The sequence below is a fragment of the Neodiprion virginianus genome, chromosome 7 (genome assembly GCF_021901495.1).
Source record: "Neodiprion virginianus isolate iyNeoVirg1 chromosome 7, iyNeoVirg1.1, whole genome shotgun sequence".
In the NCBI taxonomy this organism is placed as follows: domain Eukaryota; kingdom Metazoa; phylum Arthropoda; class Insecta; order Hymenoptera; family Diprionidae; genus Neodiprion; species Neodiprion virginianus.
This window is the reverse complement of record NC_060883.1, coordinates 8,789,975-8,802,439: the sequence shown is the minus strand read 5'-3', so window position 1 is coordinate 8,802,439 and position 12,465 is coordinate 8,789,975. Positions and strand designations below refer to the sequence as shown.

The 12,465-nt window shown below is 39.6% G+C and overlaps 1 protein-coding gene across 1 annotated transcript in view; it reads left to right on the top strand.

Annotated features, from left to right (window-relative positions):
• LOC124308425 (dynein axonemal heavy chain 2) overlaps positions 1 to 12,465 on the top strand; it is a 618,723-nt gene that overhangs the window by 186,668 nt on the left and 419,590 nt on the right. Inside the window, exons 9-10 of the mRNA XM_046771133.1 lie at positions 8,856 to 9,085; positions 9,155 to 9,266. Coding sequence (XP_046627089.1) covers positions 8,856 to 9,085; positions 9,155 to 9,266 — 342 coding nt within the window. The remainder of the gene's footprint in view (positions 1 to 8,855; positions 9,086 to 9,154; positions 9,267 to 12,465) is intronic.

The following is a 12,465-nucleotide window of genomic DNA, read 5'->3' as shown; positions in this document are numbered from 1 at the left end:
GACAAAGCATAGAGATATAAGAATGAAGTACGTGAGCCATAGGAGCGCACGTAAGTGAAAACCAGCACGCGATAGAAAGAGAGAGAGAGCAACTAGCGAATCTGGTTGTCTTTGTCTAATCACGCATGTGCTGGCGTGCCCAAAGTTTTTGAACGTTGTTGACACAAACATAACCTGATTCGTGTTGCCTTTCCCGAAAAATAGCACTACAGGTTCCTCATTAAGAGAAACAATCGAAAGAATCAGAATGCGCAATAATGAAATGACTCTATTCAGCAGGCAACAAATAGAATATCAAGTCCACAATAAATGTACTTTTCAGTTAAATATTGAATGTTTTTATATATCTTCACCTTTACATATCCTTGAAAAATTCGAGATTCATCAGTTTATTTAAATTATATTAATACTACATTTTATTTGATTCATAGTCTTACTACTATTCGTAGTCTTACTACTGATTATATGATTTTTTTATATATATTTTCGTATTGAGTGCGGCCGAGACTCGCCTGCTGCGCATGCGTGATAAGACAAAGACAACCAGACTCACTAGTTGCCCTTTCACTTTCTATTGCGTGCTGGTCGTATCGGCTGACTCTATTCTTATATCTCTATGGGACAAAGACACTCACCGGTGCATCAGCTGACAGTGCGCTCTGCACTGCCATCTGGGCAAACGTTACAGTATACATTATAACAATCTTTTTATTTGGTAATGTGCGAGGGTTAAAGATTGGTTACCCTACGGTGCAGTTGCTAACCTGAATAATTAGATATTGAGAGATAATAAGAGAGAAAGATATGATTGTAGGGCGCCAGACGCATATGCGTCAGAAAATAGATAATTAGAAGAAATGATATAGATGAAGACAAGATCAGGTTCTACGACGGTTTTGCACAGCTTGCTCAGTATAGACAAGATAATGGTAGACGGGAGGGGTTGAATCCAATAGATAAAATAAGAAACAGGTGAAGCAGAAATAGTATCAAATATATTGACCAAGAAGCGATAAATATTAATAACAAGCGGATAACTAAAGAGATTTAGCTACAATTAAGATATCTGAGACAATTAGTTTACAGCCATAGGAAAGTTAAGCGAGAGATTTAACAAATAAACAGGACGTTTGTAGAATAAACGAGAGATGTGCGTAGGCTCGTGATACTATTATTCGAGGTAATAATTACGGTTTTACAATAAGTAAGCAGAACAGAGAAAGACATAAGGTACTTAAATTAAGCATTAATCAAGCAAGCCATAAAATACGAGGAGCGATTATAAGAAACATGCGAAATACAAAAATTGTAATAGTTATCACATTACCAAAATCATCAGAGATATAACAGAGGCAGGGAATTATTAATTACGAGGTGAATTCAAGGAATCAGGTCAAGTAGAGAATTATTATAAAATATAGAAACTAACAGATAGTACGGAGTCTCTAGTTTGCAATAAGTGCAACAATGAGAGAGATAATATTCGGAACGGTAAAAGATAATTTCGGGATTAAGACAAATACTCAAGAGAATTAATGCGCAGCATACGACGAACCAAAGAGACTACGAACAACTACGATTAGCGGTATTAGCGAAGAAAATATTGAAAAAGATGTTATTCGATACGGCGCAATACTCCAAAGTCAACAGAACGATGAGTGAGATATAAGATCGCTCACGCAGTACACTCACTACAATTAATTACTCGAAGATAATAGGTAAAGAAACAGTTATGAGTTAATCAGAAGAAGTATAACGAAATAGTAATGCTCAATAGCTAAGGTAAGAATTGATAACTTAACAGAACACGCTGCTATACAGCGATATGGGTATTTAGGTATTCTAGAAGAGAGAAATAATAAAATAAAGCAATAGTTACTAACAATGCGTGAGTAAGAGTCAACCAGTCGCGAAGTTACTTGCAATAAGAAATAGAAAGGGATAAGATGAGGAATAGTAGAGAATAAGGTACGAGCCCAGGTGGCTCACGCAGACCAACTGATAGAGATAGAGAGAGAGAGATAAAGATACGATATATTGCAAGTAATTTCGTGGCTTAACAAAATAGAAAAGGAACCTCACTTACGTGAAAAGAAGGTAGAACAGGTACAGAAGATGCGATACGAAGCGAGAAACTGTACTTATAGAGATGGCGATAACTGGATGATATATCGAGTGCGCGTCTTTCTAGAGCGAAAACTGAGCGTAGAGTGTCGAGACGAGCGGTGATCCTGATTTTCGTCGTGCTGCTGTCATGTTGTTATGATGTAGGTAGGGTATAATGAATGAGGCACATGTATCAGGTAGTGTGTCTCTAACCGAACTGGCCACACCCGTTTATTGGCTAGCCCGGTAGTGCGTGGCGAGAGGAACTCAGGCCCGCGCACACCAGTGGTTTCTCCCTGTCTACTCATATCTCTCTACATCCTTCTTTTTCTAGTTTAATTACTACGTAATTATTCTATGCGTTGCTATATATATATATAAGTTTTTTTTTTGGTTTTTTTTGTTTTTTTTACATTTTTTTTTTTTGTTTTTAGTTTTTTACAAGCTTATCCTATATGTTCTTACATACTAGCTTATTCTATCTGTAGTCTACTTGGTGGTTTACTTTCTCTACCGCTTTGTGTGATCGTTGCGGTAGGCATTGTCTCGGCTTCTGACCACGTCTCGTCAGCCTCGGTCGAATTGTCTACTATAATTATGCTTTGATCTGGTTCGATACCGTTTTGAGATTCCGCAATGCTCGTATCGTTAAGCTCGACCGCCGGTGCGGTTTCAGGACCCTCGCTATCTGAGGTTGTCTCGGTGTCATCTGTTTGGGAATTTGTTTCGTCATCCAAAGGAATGTAGTAGGTCTTATTGTCGCCGTTAGCGACGAGAGGAGACGAGGGAGGTTTATTTTTTGCCATTGTTTTTTTAAAGGGTTTCAGGAATCGTCTGTTTCTCGTGAGGATGTTCCCCGTTTTAGTCTGTATGCTGTAGCGTCTGTTGCCTGTTTGAGATATGACTTTTGCCGGTTGCCATAGGCTGTTAGGTTGGAGTTGTGCGTAGACGTCTGTGTTGTCGGGAATTTCAGGAAGGTTTTTCGCTCCCCTTCTATTATAATATTCTGTTTGTTTGTTCTGTTCTTTGACAATCATTTTTTTTATGTTGTTTGGTACCACTTTAGGTAGGAATTTTTCTCTACAGTTCGGCAAATTGTATCGGAGTTTGCGTGACATTAATAGTTCGGCGGGCGATCGATTCCCGATTACAGGAGTATTGCGATAGTGTAACAACGCCATTTGTACATCTTTTTTCTCTTCTATTATTTTTTTCGCTAATTTCTTGAACGTTTGAATGTGTCTTTCAGCCATGCCATTGGACTGCGCATACGTTGGAGATGATGTTACATGATCAAACTCCCACTCTTTCGCGAATTTCTCAAATTCTTGCGATGTAAATTGAGTACCTCCGTCAGATACTATGGTCACCGGTACACCGTGAGACGCAAACATTGTTTTGAGGTGTTGTAAGTGCCGATGCGAAGTTCAAATATTCGCGGCCTTATTAGGCCACTAAGATGTTAAATTAGAGGAGATCGGTGACGCGGCGCCGAGTAGCGTTAATAGCCGATACGTTCGCGGTATTCGCGCGGCCAGCGAAAGGGGTAAGATTTTCGGGTACCACGGGATCTCTTTCTCTTTCTCTCCGGGGACGTTGAAGGGGTCAGACGCGTGCCAATTTATAACAACTGGAGAAGGAGGAAGGGAGGAGAACGTGGACTGGATACGGACGGCCCATCCCGATCGAGTTGAACATCGGGAGATTCCACAAATTAATTCTCCGCCAAATCACCATCCGAGAGTCCCCGGAGTCTAAAAGAAAGAGCCAACGATCGACGAGGCATCTAAAAAGATAAGTTGCTCAGACAATTGTAATTTCGCCCTGTAGGGATCGTACGGTTAGTGAACCGATATTCTAATATTTGATTGTTGTAAAGAAAGAAAAGCTGACGTAGGACTGGTGAAGCTAGATTCCCAGAATTAAATATATTTGGTTATTTGTATAATCTCACAATTGTAATTTCGCCCTGTAGGGATCGTACGGTTAGTGAACCGATATTCTAATATTTGATTGGTGTAAAGAAAGAAAAGCTGACGTCGGACTGGTGAAGCTAGATTCCCAGAATTAAATATATTTGGTCTTATGTATAATCTCGCAAATAATATATTTTTGTTAATTCTATAATCTCACAGTGTCTAATCACGTTTTCGCTTGTCGCGTTTCGCCGTAGCTCGGCTATTTCAAGATACTTTGAATAGTAGTCTACAACGAGAAGGTATTTCTGGCCATTTATCTCGTATATGTCACACGCAATTTTGTTCCATGGTAGTTCTGGAATTTCATGGGGTTGAAGAAGTTCCTTGTTTTGTGAGTTCGAGTATTTTAAACAGATTGGACAACTGCCGATTTTTTGTTTGACTTGACTCGAGATACCTGGCCAAAATACCGATTCGCGTGCGATTTTCTGACATTTAGTAATTCCTTGGTGGGAATAGTGTATTCTGTCGATTATTTCATTTCGCATTTCACGCGGGATCACTAAACAATCGTTTTTAAAAACTAAACCGTCTACACTAACAAGTTCGCTTTTATATTGAGCATACGGTCTTACCGTTGCTGGCAGTTTGTTTGAGTTGTCCGGCCAACCGTTTTGAATTATTTCTTTTAACGCTTTTAACTCACTGTCTTTCTCGGTACTTTCGATTAGCTGTTTTATCTTTTCGGGAGTTGCGTTTACATAATTTACTGAGCATACTTGTGATTCAATTTCTTGTGACCATCCTAGGAACTTATCGTTTTTATCGTAAGCCCGCGACAAAGCATCTGCTATATAGAGTTCTTTGCCTGGGCGATAAACGATCTCTATGTCGTATTTCTGAATTTGCACCAACATTCTTTGAAGTCTTCCTGGACATTTGTTCAGGGGCTTTTGAAATATTGGTATTAGCGGCTTATGATCCGTTTCGACGACTATTTTTTTCCCGTAAATATAACCGTGGAATCGCTCTAAACCGAAACAAACTGCCAACAGCTCTTTCTCTATTTGCGCATAACGCGTTTATGTATCGGTCATCGCTTTCGCCGCGTACGCACAAGGAAGTCTATTTTGGAGTAATACGGCTCCTAGCCCCGCCTGCGAAGCATCGACTGAAAGTGTCGTCTCTTTATTTACATCGAAGAACTGTAATACTGGAGCGCTCGATTGGCATGCCTTTAGCTGGTCGAATGCTCTCCGTTTCTCCGCGTTCCATTCAAAAACCCCATCTATTTTCAGAACATTTCTTAGGGGAGCCGTTTTCTCCGCGAAATTGACTACGAATTTACTGACGTACGTTAGCATCCCGAGGATTCTTTGTAACTGTTTTTTATTCTGCGGCACCGGTAGTTTTTTTGATGGCTTCTATCTTTGTACTGTCTGGAGCAATACCATTCTCGGAGATTATATGACCAATGTATTTAATTTGTTTTTTCCCCAACTCGCATTTATCTATGTTAAACCGAACGCCGTTTTGTCTGGCCGCATCTAGGACTTCCTTGTGCGTTTACCCATTCTGACGGACCCTCTTTCTTTTCGATTATTTTGTCTTTTTCAAGTTTATCCAATGCTTGTTTGAGAGTGTCTCGCAGCGGCAAAGGAACTCGCCTCGTAGGATGTATTACAGGCGTGGCATTTTTTTTTAGCTTAATTTGATACGGTTTACTTAGACAACCTATTCCAGAAAATACGTCTTCATATTGTTTTCGTAATTCATTGTAGCTGTTCTGTTCGACTGAATAAATTCTTTTAACGAGATATATTTCCTCCGAGGTTTTTCGACCCAGCAGAGGTGTTCCGTTAGAGTCGATTACAAAAAACTGAATTTCGTGTTTTTGGCCTTTCCTGTGGCACGTGACGTTACATTTGCCTACCACGTTAAGAGTTTCGCCCGAATAACAATTCAATTTCGTGTTCGTTCTTTGAATTTCTTTTTTGGCTACGTTGATCTTTTTAAATATTGGCATGGGCAGAATATTCACGTCAGCGCCCGTATCGATTTTAAATTCTATGCTATGATTGTTTATTACTAACTCCGCGTACCACCGTTCTTTTACATTTGAGGTTTCGACTTGAGCTATAAACAGGTATTCGCTGTGATCTGAATCTTCATTGATTTCGTTTATTTTCTGATCGCGCTTGTTTCCGTCTTGTTTTTTGAAACACATTTCAGCAAAGTGATTTTTCTTTCTACAGTTATTACAGATTTTATTGTACGCCGAGCATCTGTTTATCGCGTGAGTATATCCGCATTTCATACACGAAGTTATAGACTTAGCTGTATGAGTGTGTTGCGCTGTGTCGGTGCGTTGACTGCGCCCCTTGATTGCGTCAACCGATGCTGTCGTCGTCAGAGCGTGCTCCATCTCCTGCGATCTCTCTTTAGATTTCTCGATTATGAGACAGCGGTCTATAGCTTCCTGGAGAGTTTGCTCATAGTTTTGGAGCAGTTTCTCCCTTATAGACCCGTCGGCTACTCCGCAGGTAATCATCGTCTTGATTAATTCGTCGTTCAGACTGCCCAGTTTGCATTTCTTCGCCTTTTTCTTTAGTTCCGTTATGAATTGTTCCAACGTTTCCCCGTCACGTTGGCGATACGAGAAAAACTGGTACCTTTCGTACGCCAAATTTTCTTTTGGCAAAAAATGTTCCTCGAATTTCTTTATAAGGGGTTCGAGTTTGTCCTTTTCTTCGTCCGGGATCGTGAATGTTGTAAATATTTTAAAGCCGTCCTCACCGATGTAGTGGAGCAACTGGGCACATTGTGTGGCCTCTGATTTTTTGTTCGCTTCCGAGGCGACGAGGTAGTTTTCAAATCTGGCCCGCCATGTCCGCCAGTTTTCGCCCACGTTGTCCGTCATCGACATCGGCGGAACTCCTCTGTATTCGTTTGCCATCGTTTTGCCGTTTATTCGTCTCTGGGATAATCCCTGGATGCACTAAGACGTTATTTTAACACGTTGTCTTCACTTTTTTTTCTTTTGCTAATTTTATTCTTCAACTTTTCGCGATGTATTGGCCCCGTCCTACCGACTGCGCCATGGTATGATGTAGGTAGGGTATAATGAATGAGGCACATGTATCAGGTAGTGTGTCTCTAACCGAACTGGCCACACCCGTTTATTGGCTAGCCCGGTAGTGCGTGGTGAGAGAAACTCAGGCCGGCGCACACCAGTGGTTTCTCCCTGTCTACTCATATCTCTCTACACATGTGGTTCTACCTCAAATTTGTGTTATTCTAATTGGGCCAGCAGGTTACGTAGGTCGGGTCTACAGGTAGGCGGCGATAATCCCTCGTTGTTTGTTTTCTTCCTCTTCGCTGACAGGTATCGAGGTATCGGGACGTCGGACGGTGGTCGGAGATGTTTTCCCTCAGCTGTGCGGTATCGTTGGTGAGAGGGGAAGTCATATCACTCATGTGATGCGATATTGAAGTGTGCGAGAATATTGCGTTACTGATATTTTGGACTTGCGACCGATTGTACTTCACTCTTTGCTTTACTGGTACTCGTCGTTGTGGCTATTTCGTTGGCGCTGCATCCCGGTCCTCGCTCATCGGAGCCTTCATGCCGGAACGATCTGATGGTGATGGCCCTCAACCCGGATCCCCACACTGTATCCACCAGATCTACGTGGACCGCATAGTCGAGCGCAACCCACGCCACAGCCCTTCGATAAGACGGTTCATTAAGAGACAACCGTCCTTTTTTTTATAGACAACGAGTTCGTAGGTGTAATGGTCGGTTAAGCTCCAGACTGATAAGTATCGTCGACAGGAGGCTTTATTGTGTTTTTGACGCACAGCCCTGTACGCCGTCTGTCGATGCTCCGAGCGGTAGAAGCGTTGATTCGTGGTTCGGCTCCTGGCCAATAAGTCTTAAATAGTTGGAGGTACTGTTTGTGCATCACGCACGACCCTGTTCACAACTTAGGTAGGCATCCATCGGGAGTGGATTTAGCGGTATTCGTTAGTCCGTAGTCGGTGGTGGTGGGTGTTAAGCTGGTACGTGACCCCTGTCAGGCAGTGTCCTGGTATCTCGAAGCGGAAGTTTTGTAGTCGGTTCTCGTGTGGCGTTACAAAATTAGAAAATATAATAGAATTAGCTTAAGAAAGAGAATTCCACTTAAAAATAACCAGTCGTTCTTTTTGGAGTATTGGCCTCAGACTTGCTTTCGGTATTTTTAGCGACATTCTGTACATAGGGAAGTGCGATAATTAACACATGTGACGGGTTATGAAATACCACGTCACAACATATAGTATGTGATTTGACTTAATATATTGTAGTATCATGCTGACTTGGTTATAATACGTATTCTCATGTATTACGTTAGGTTTTCTATCTATACCATCGAAAATTTGCAATTAGTATTAGACCCTGGATCGCCAAGGTTTAAAAATCAGTTCAATATTAAAATCGCTAAGTTAAAAAAAAAAAAATCCTTGGTTTATTTTGACGGTGACGAAAAAAGTTCTCTACGTATAGGCAGAAATGATTTCTACTACAAAATTTTATTTTGCATATCCCTATTGCACAACTATCACGAAAATCATCCAAATACGATACAACTTATGGAATGATTATGTGTTCCAATAACTTTGGGAACTAATTCAACCGTTTTCTTGTCAGCGTGAAAAGCATTTTCACGTAAAACGCCATTTTTGCTGTGTGTTTATCTCATCTGAAATAATATTGTAAGAATATATCTTTTAACTACAATATGAGGTTATAGATTAATAGTCAACACTTAATATATATGTATTCAACAGCTGACCTCTTGAATAGATTGAACAAACTGAATGATGAATTGGATGGAATCCAACATGCCCTTGATGCGTATCTAGAAACAAAACGACATGTATTCCCGAGGTTCTATTTCATATCAAATGATGATCTCCTTGAAATTCTGGCAAACTCAAAAAAGCCTGAACTAATTCAACCGCATGTCAAGAAGTTGTTTGAAAATATTAAATCTCTGAGAATATCCAAGGTAAACACAATTTATTGTGACGGTCAAGTCTGAATTTTATAACGATTGTAGAGACATCATTCAACTCCACAGCAACACCTGACAAATAAACAAGTTATTGAAGGCATGACTTCATCCGAAGGCGAATATGTTGAGTTTTTGTTTACTACGACACTAGAGGGACCAGTGGAAGTATGGTTGTGCGAAGTTGGTAAGAAAAAATGTATAAACTTTAAGTTGATTTTAAGCATTCGTAGTCTCTGATTATGTATTAACTCTCAGTGGAGACCATTTTTCTTTACAATCCAGTGTTCACAGAAAATTGAGTTACTTAATGACAAGTAGAGCATTATTGCTGGAGTATCATAATTGAATTACTAAAGTTTTTTCAATTTCTATTTAGATATTTGTTAAGAAAAACACAGCTTTTTACAGGAAAATCTGAAATATTCTCAACTCCTCTTTCAATGTAATAGCGGTTTGTACAAATATATAACTCACAAATATCCACAATATTGTGAGAGAAGGACACTTTTATTCGAAGCTAAAGAAAATGATATAAGTATCATAATGAGGAGAGTTCTGAACACAAATTCCTGCATTACTGATACCGCTCCGGATGCAAAACTTTCTACAGTGGCGAGGGGGTGAAAGAAGTTATACCCACCGTGGCTGGATTCATCGATCAGCGGAAAAAATTGTTCGCTTTGCGTTTTACGTTACCATCGTTCTTGGTAAAATTATCTACATGCACGTTACTTTATCACCTTCATCAGTGAAAAATCCTGCGTTCGACCTTTACCATAGTGTTACACGTTACCATAATCAGTGGCTAAAATTTGTATCGCTCTTTACCAGCATCAATAAAAAATCTCGCGATCTACTTTTACCATAGTATCGACACATATCTAGCAAGTTCGAAGTGCAGCCAGAAAACCTTGCAAAGTTCGGCAAGAGTCAGCTTCTAGAAGGTTCTTCCGTCGGGAGTAAGCATCGTTAAAGTGCTTCTATCCTCGGATGACCAGTGAGGGGAGTGAGACGTTGGAGGACTTGCAATGATGAATTTTCAGAATTTATGAATATAAACAGTTCTTGGAATCGTTGGACAAGTTGGGCCACAACTTCAAAAGGCCCGCTTCGATTGGGAAAACGTTTAAGATTCTGGATCTGCACCTGCATCGATGATGAATTTGCAGAAAACAAACAGATCGTCCTACAAGTTGCAGCGTGTAGTGTAGCGTTTCGCGTCCATCGACAAAATGTTGAAGGTTCGGGATCCGCACCTGCAGCAGAATTAAGGAAAACAAGCAGATCGTTTGACAAGTATCGACATGACGTTTAGCGGCCCGCGTCGATCAGTAAGCCATTGAATTCCGTAAGGTTCTGTCTTTCATCTGAAGAAATAGGTTTTGAAAATAATGGTTGATATTGAGGGAAAAAGATTGTATTCAAAACTTGAGATCACGGCTTACATAGATTCACAATTGAAGATATAAATTTGATAAATTTGAAAAACTGGTAAATTCGAAAAATTAACGGCGGAGCCAGGAATCGAACCTGGTATCTAGCGATGCTTTACCGGAGCCTTACTCCACTAGACCACCTAGCCGCCCTGACTCTGATGTCGTTAATTCCTCTCATCACCAGTTAGTTCAAATTTGTTTTCTTGTGCTTTTGTATATGTGAATAGAAAGTGTTCTTCCTCTCAAGCAACAACTGTAAGAATGTATGTAAGTGTGTTTACATTTTGGAATCTTACGCTTCTGATCTCTAGATACCAGGTTCGATTCCTGGCTCCGCCGTTAATTTTTCGAATTTACCATTTTTTCAAATTTATCAAATTTATATCTTCAACAATGAAAAGTCCTCGTAATTAATGATAATGCATATCCGCATTTCAATTATTAGACGGTCATTGACTGTCTTACGGGCTTCGCATCAGAACCGTAAGATTCCAAAATGTAAACACACTTACATACATTCTTACAGTTGTTGCTTAAGAGGAAGAACACTTTCTATTCATAGATTCACAAAGTTGGTATGAAAGTGATTACATATAAGTTTCATTCGACAGTATTATAACCAGGCTCTAGACTGTGAACAACTGTTTGACGAGATATCGGTCGGCTTTTATGCTTCACTCAGAAATTCCACAAAAAAAACGCATTTTCAGCAGCACAGTTCGGGCGTAATAATCAGTGATAATGATCACATTACAGTTTAGTTTTGAACATCTTGTTCAACTTTTCAACGACTTCAACTTTTGCTCATAAAATGTAGTGATGGTGATTAAGCTAAAAATAATCGATGCAACGATCAATTGAGTCTGAAACAATAATCGTACATGAGCCAAATGAATCAGTAAAAATAAATCGAACAATCGATCATTTCTTACTTTTTTTGAAGGGTACATTTCAAACCAAAATTTCATAAATTTCAAATATGTGTGTAGGCTCAATAGCGATAAAGTTTTTTGATAATTTATAGATTTATCCAAAATGTTCTTCAATTTTAGGTGAAAATATTCATACATTTTTCGGGTGTAGTTCCGAAAACCGCAAACCGAATTTCGCCGTGAAATTTGACAAACACATTCGATTTGACCATCTTCGAGTCCCCTTGAAAGGATTTTTGACAACTCACAATTTTATCGAGATTTTGAATTTTTTGAGTACGCTGTTTAGCACACTGATATATTTATAGGTATATCTCTTGCTACGTACAGCCCAAAAGTTGGGATGAATTCGGCCCCCGTATGATAGTGTGAGAGTCAGATAGTGAAGATAGTACGGTGACAAGCCAGACGCGGCGTTCGGGATGACGATGATGTGGTGGACGGGATTTGCGGTAACGCGGGAAGGGATTTGACGATAAGATGCTGTACGAATAACAGAGTGTCTGGGAGTCATGGTTTGTCTTTCTCTTTGCCTGGTCATATAACATGAAGTGAAAAATACATCTACGAAAACGAACATTACGAAACAGACTTCGACGACGATAGAAAGAACAAAAGTTGGATGGACGTAAAGAATCAATGGTGGCCGGAGCCTTGAGAAAGTAGAATAGACTCGCAATAGCACGCAATGGAATGGAAAGATAACCAAGACATTTTTACTCGAATATTTTGTGTGTGGGGAGTGTATTTTAAATGTTGCGAATAAATGGACGAATCAATGAATAATTTTTTAATAATTTCTATTTACCATTTTATTTATACACCTTTAATTTATTTATTCGTTATTTTAATCTTGAGAGTGAATGGATGGATGAATGAGTGTTTTTTTTTCAATAATTTATTTGACATCCCCAATTTATTTATTCATTTGGTACGAGAACGAAAGTGTCTCATGGTTGAACGTCCTCATGATTCGTATTCAGATTGACGATTTGCTATTGAAAACATAAAAGTC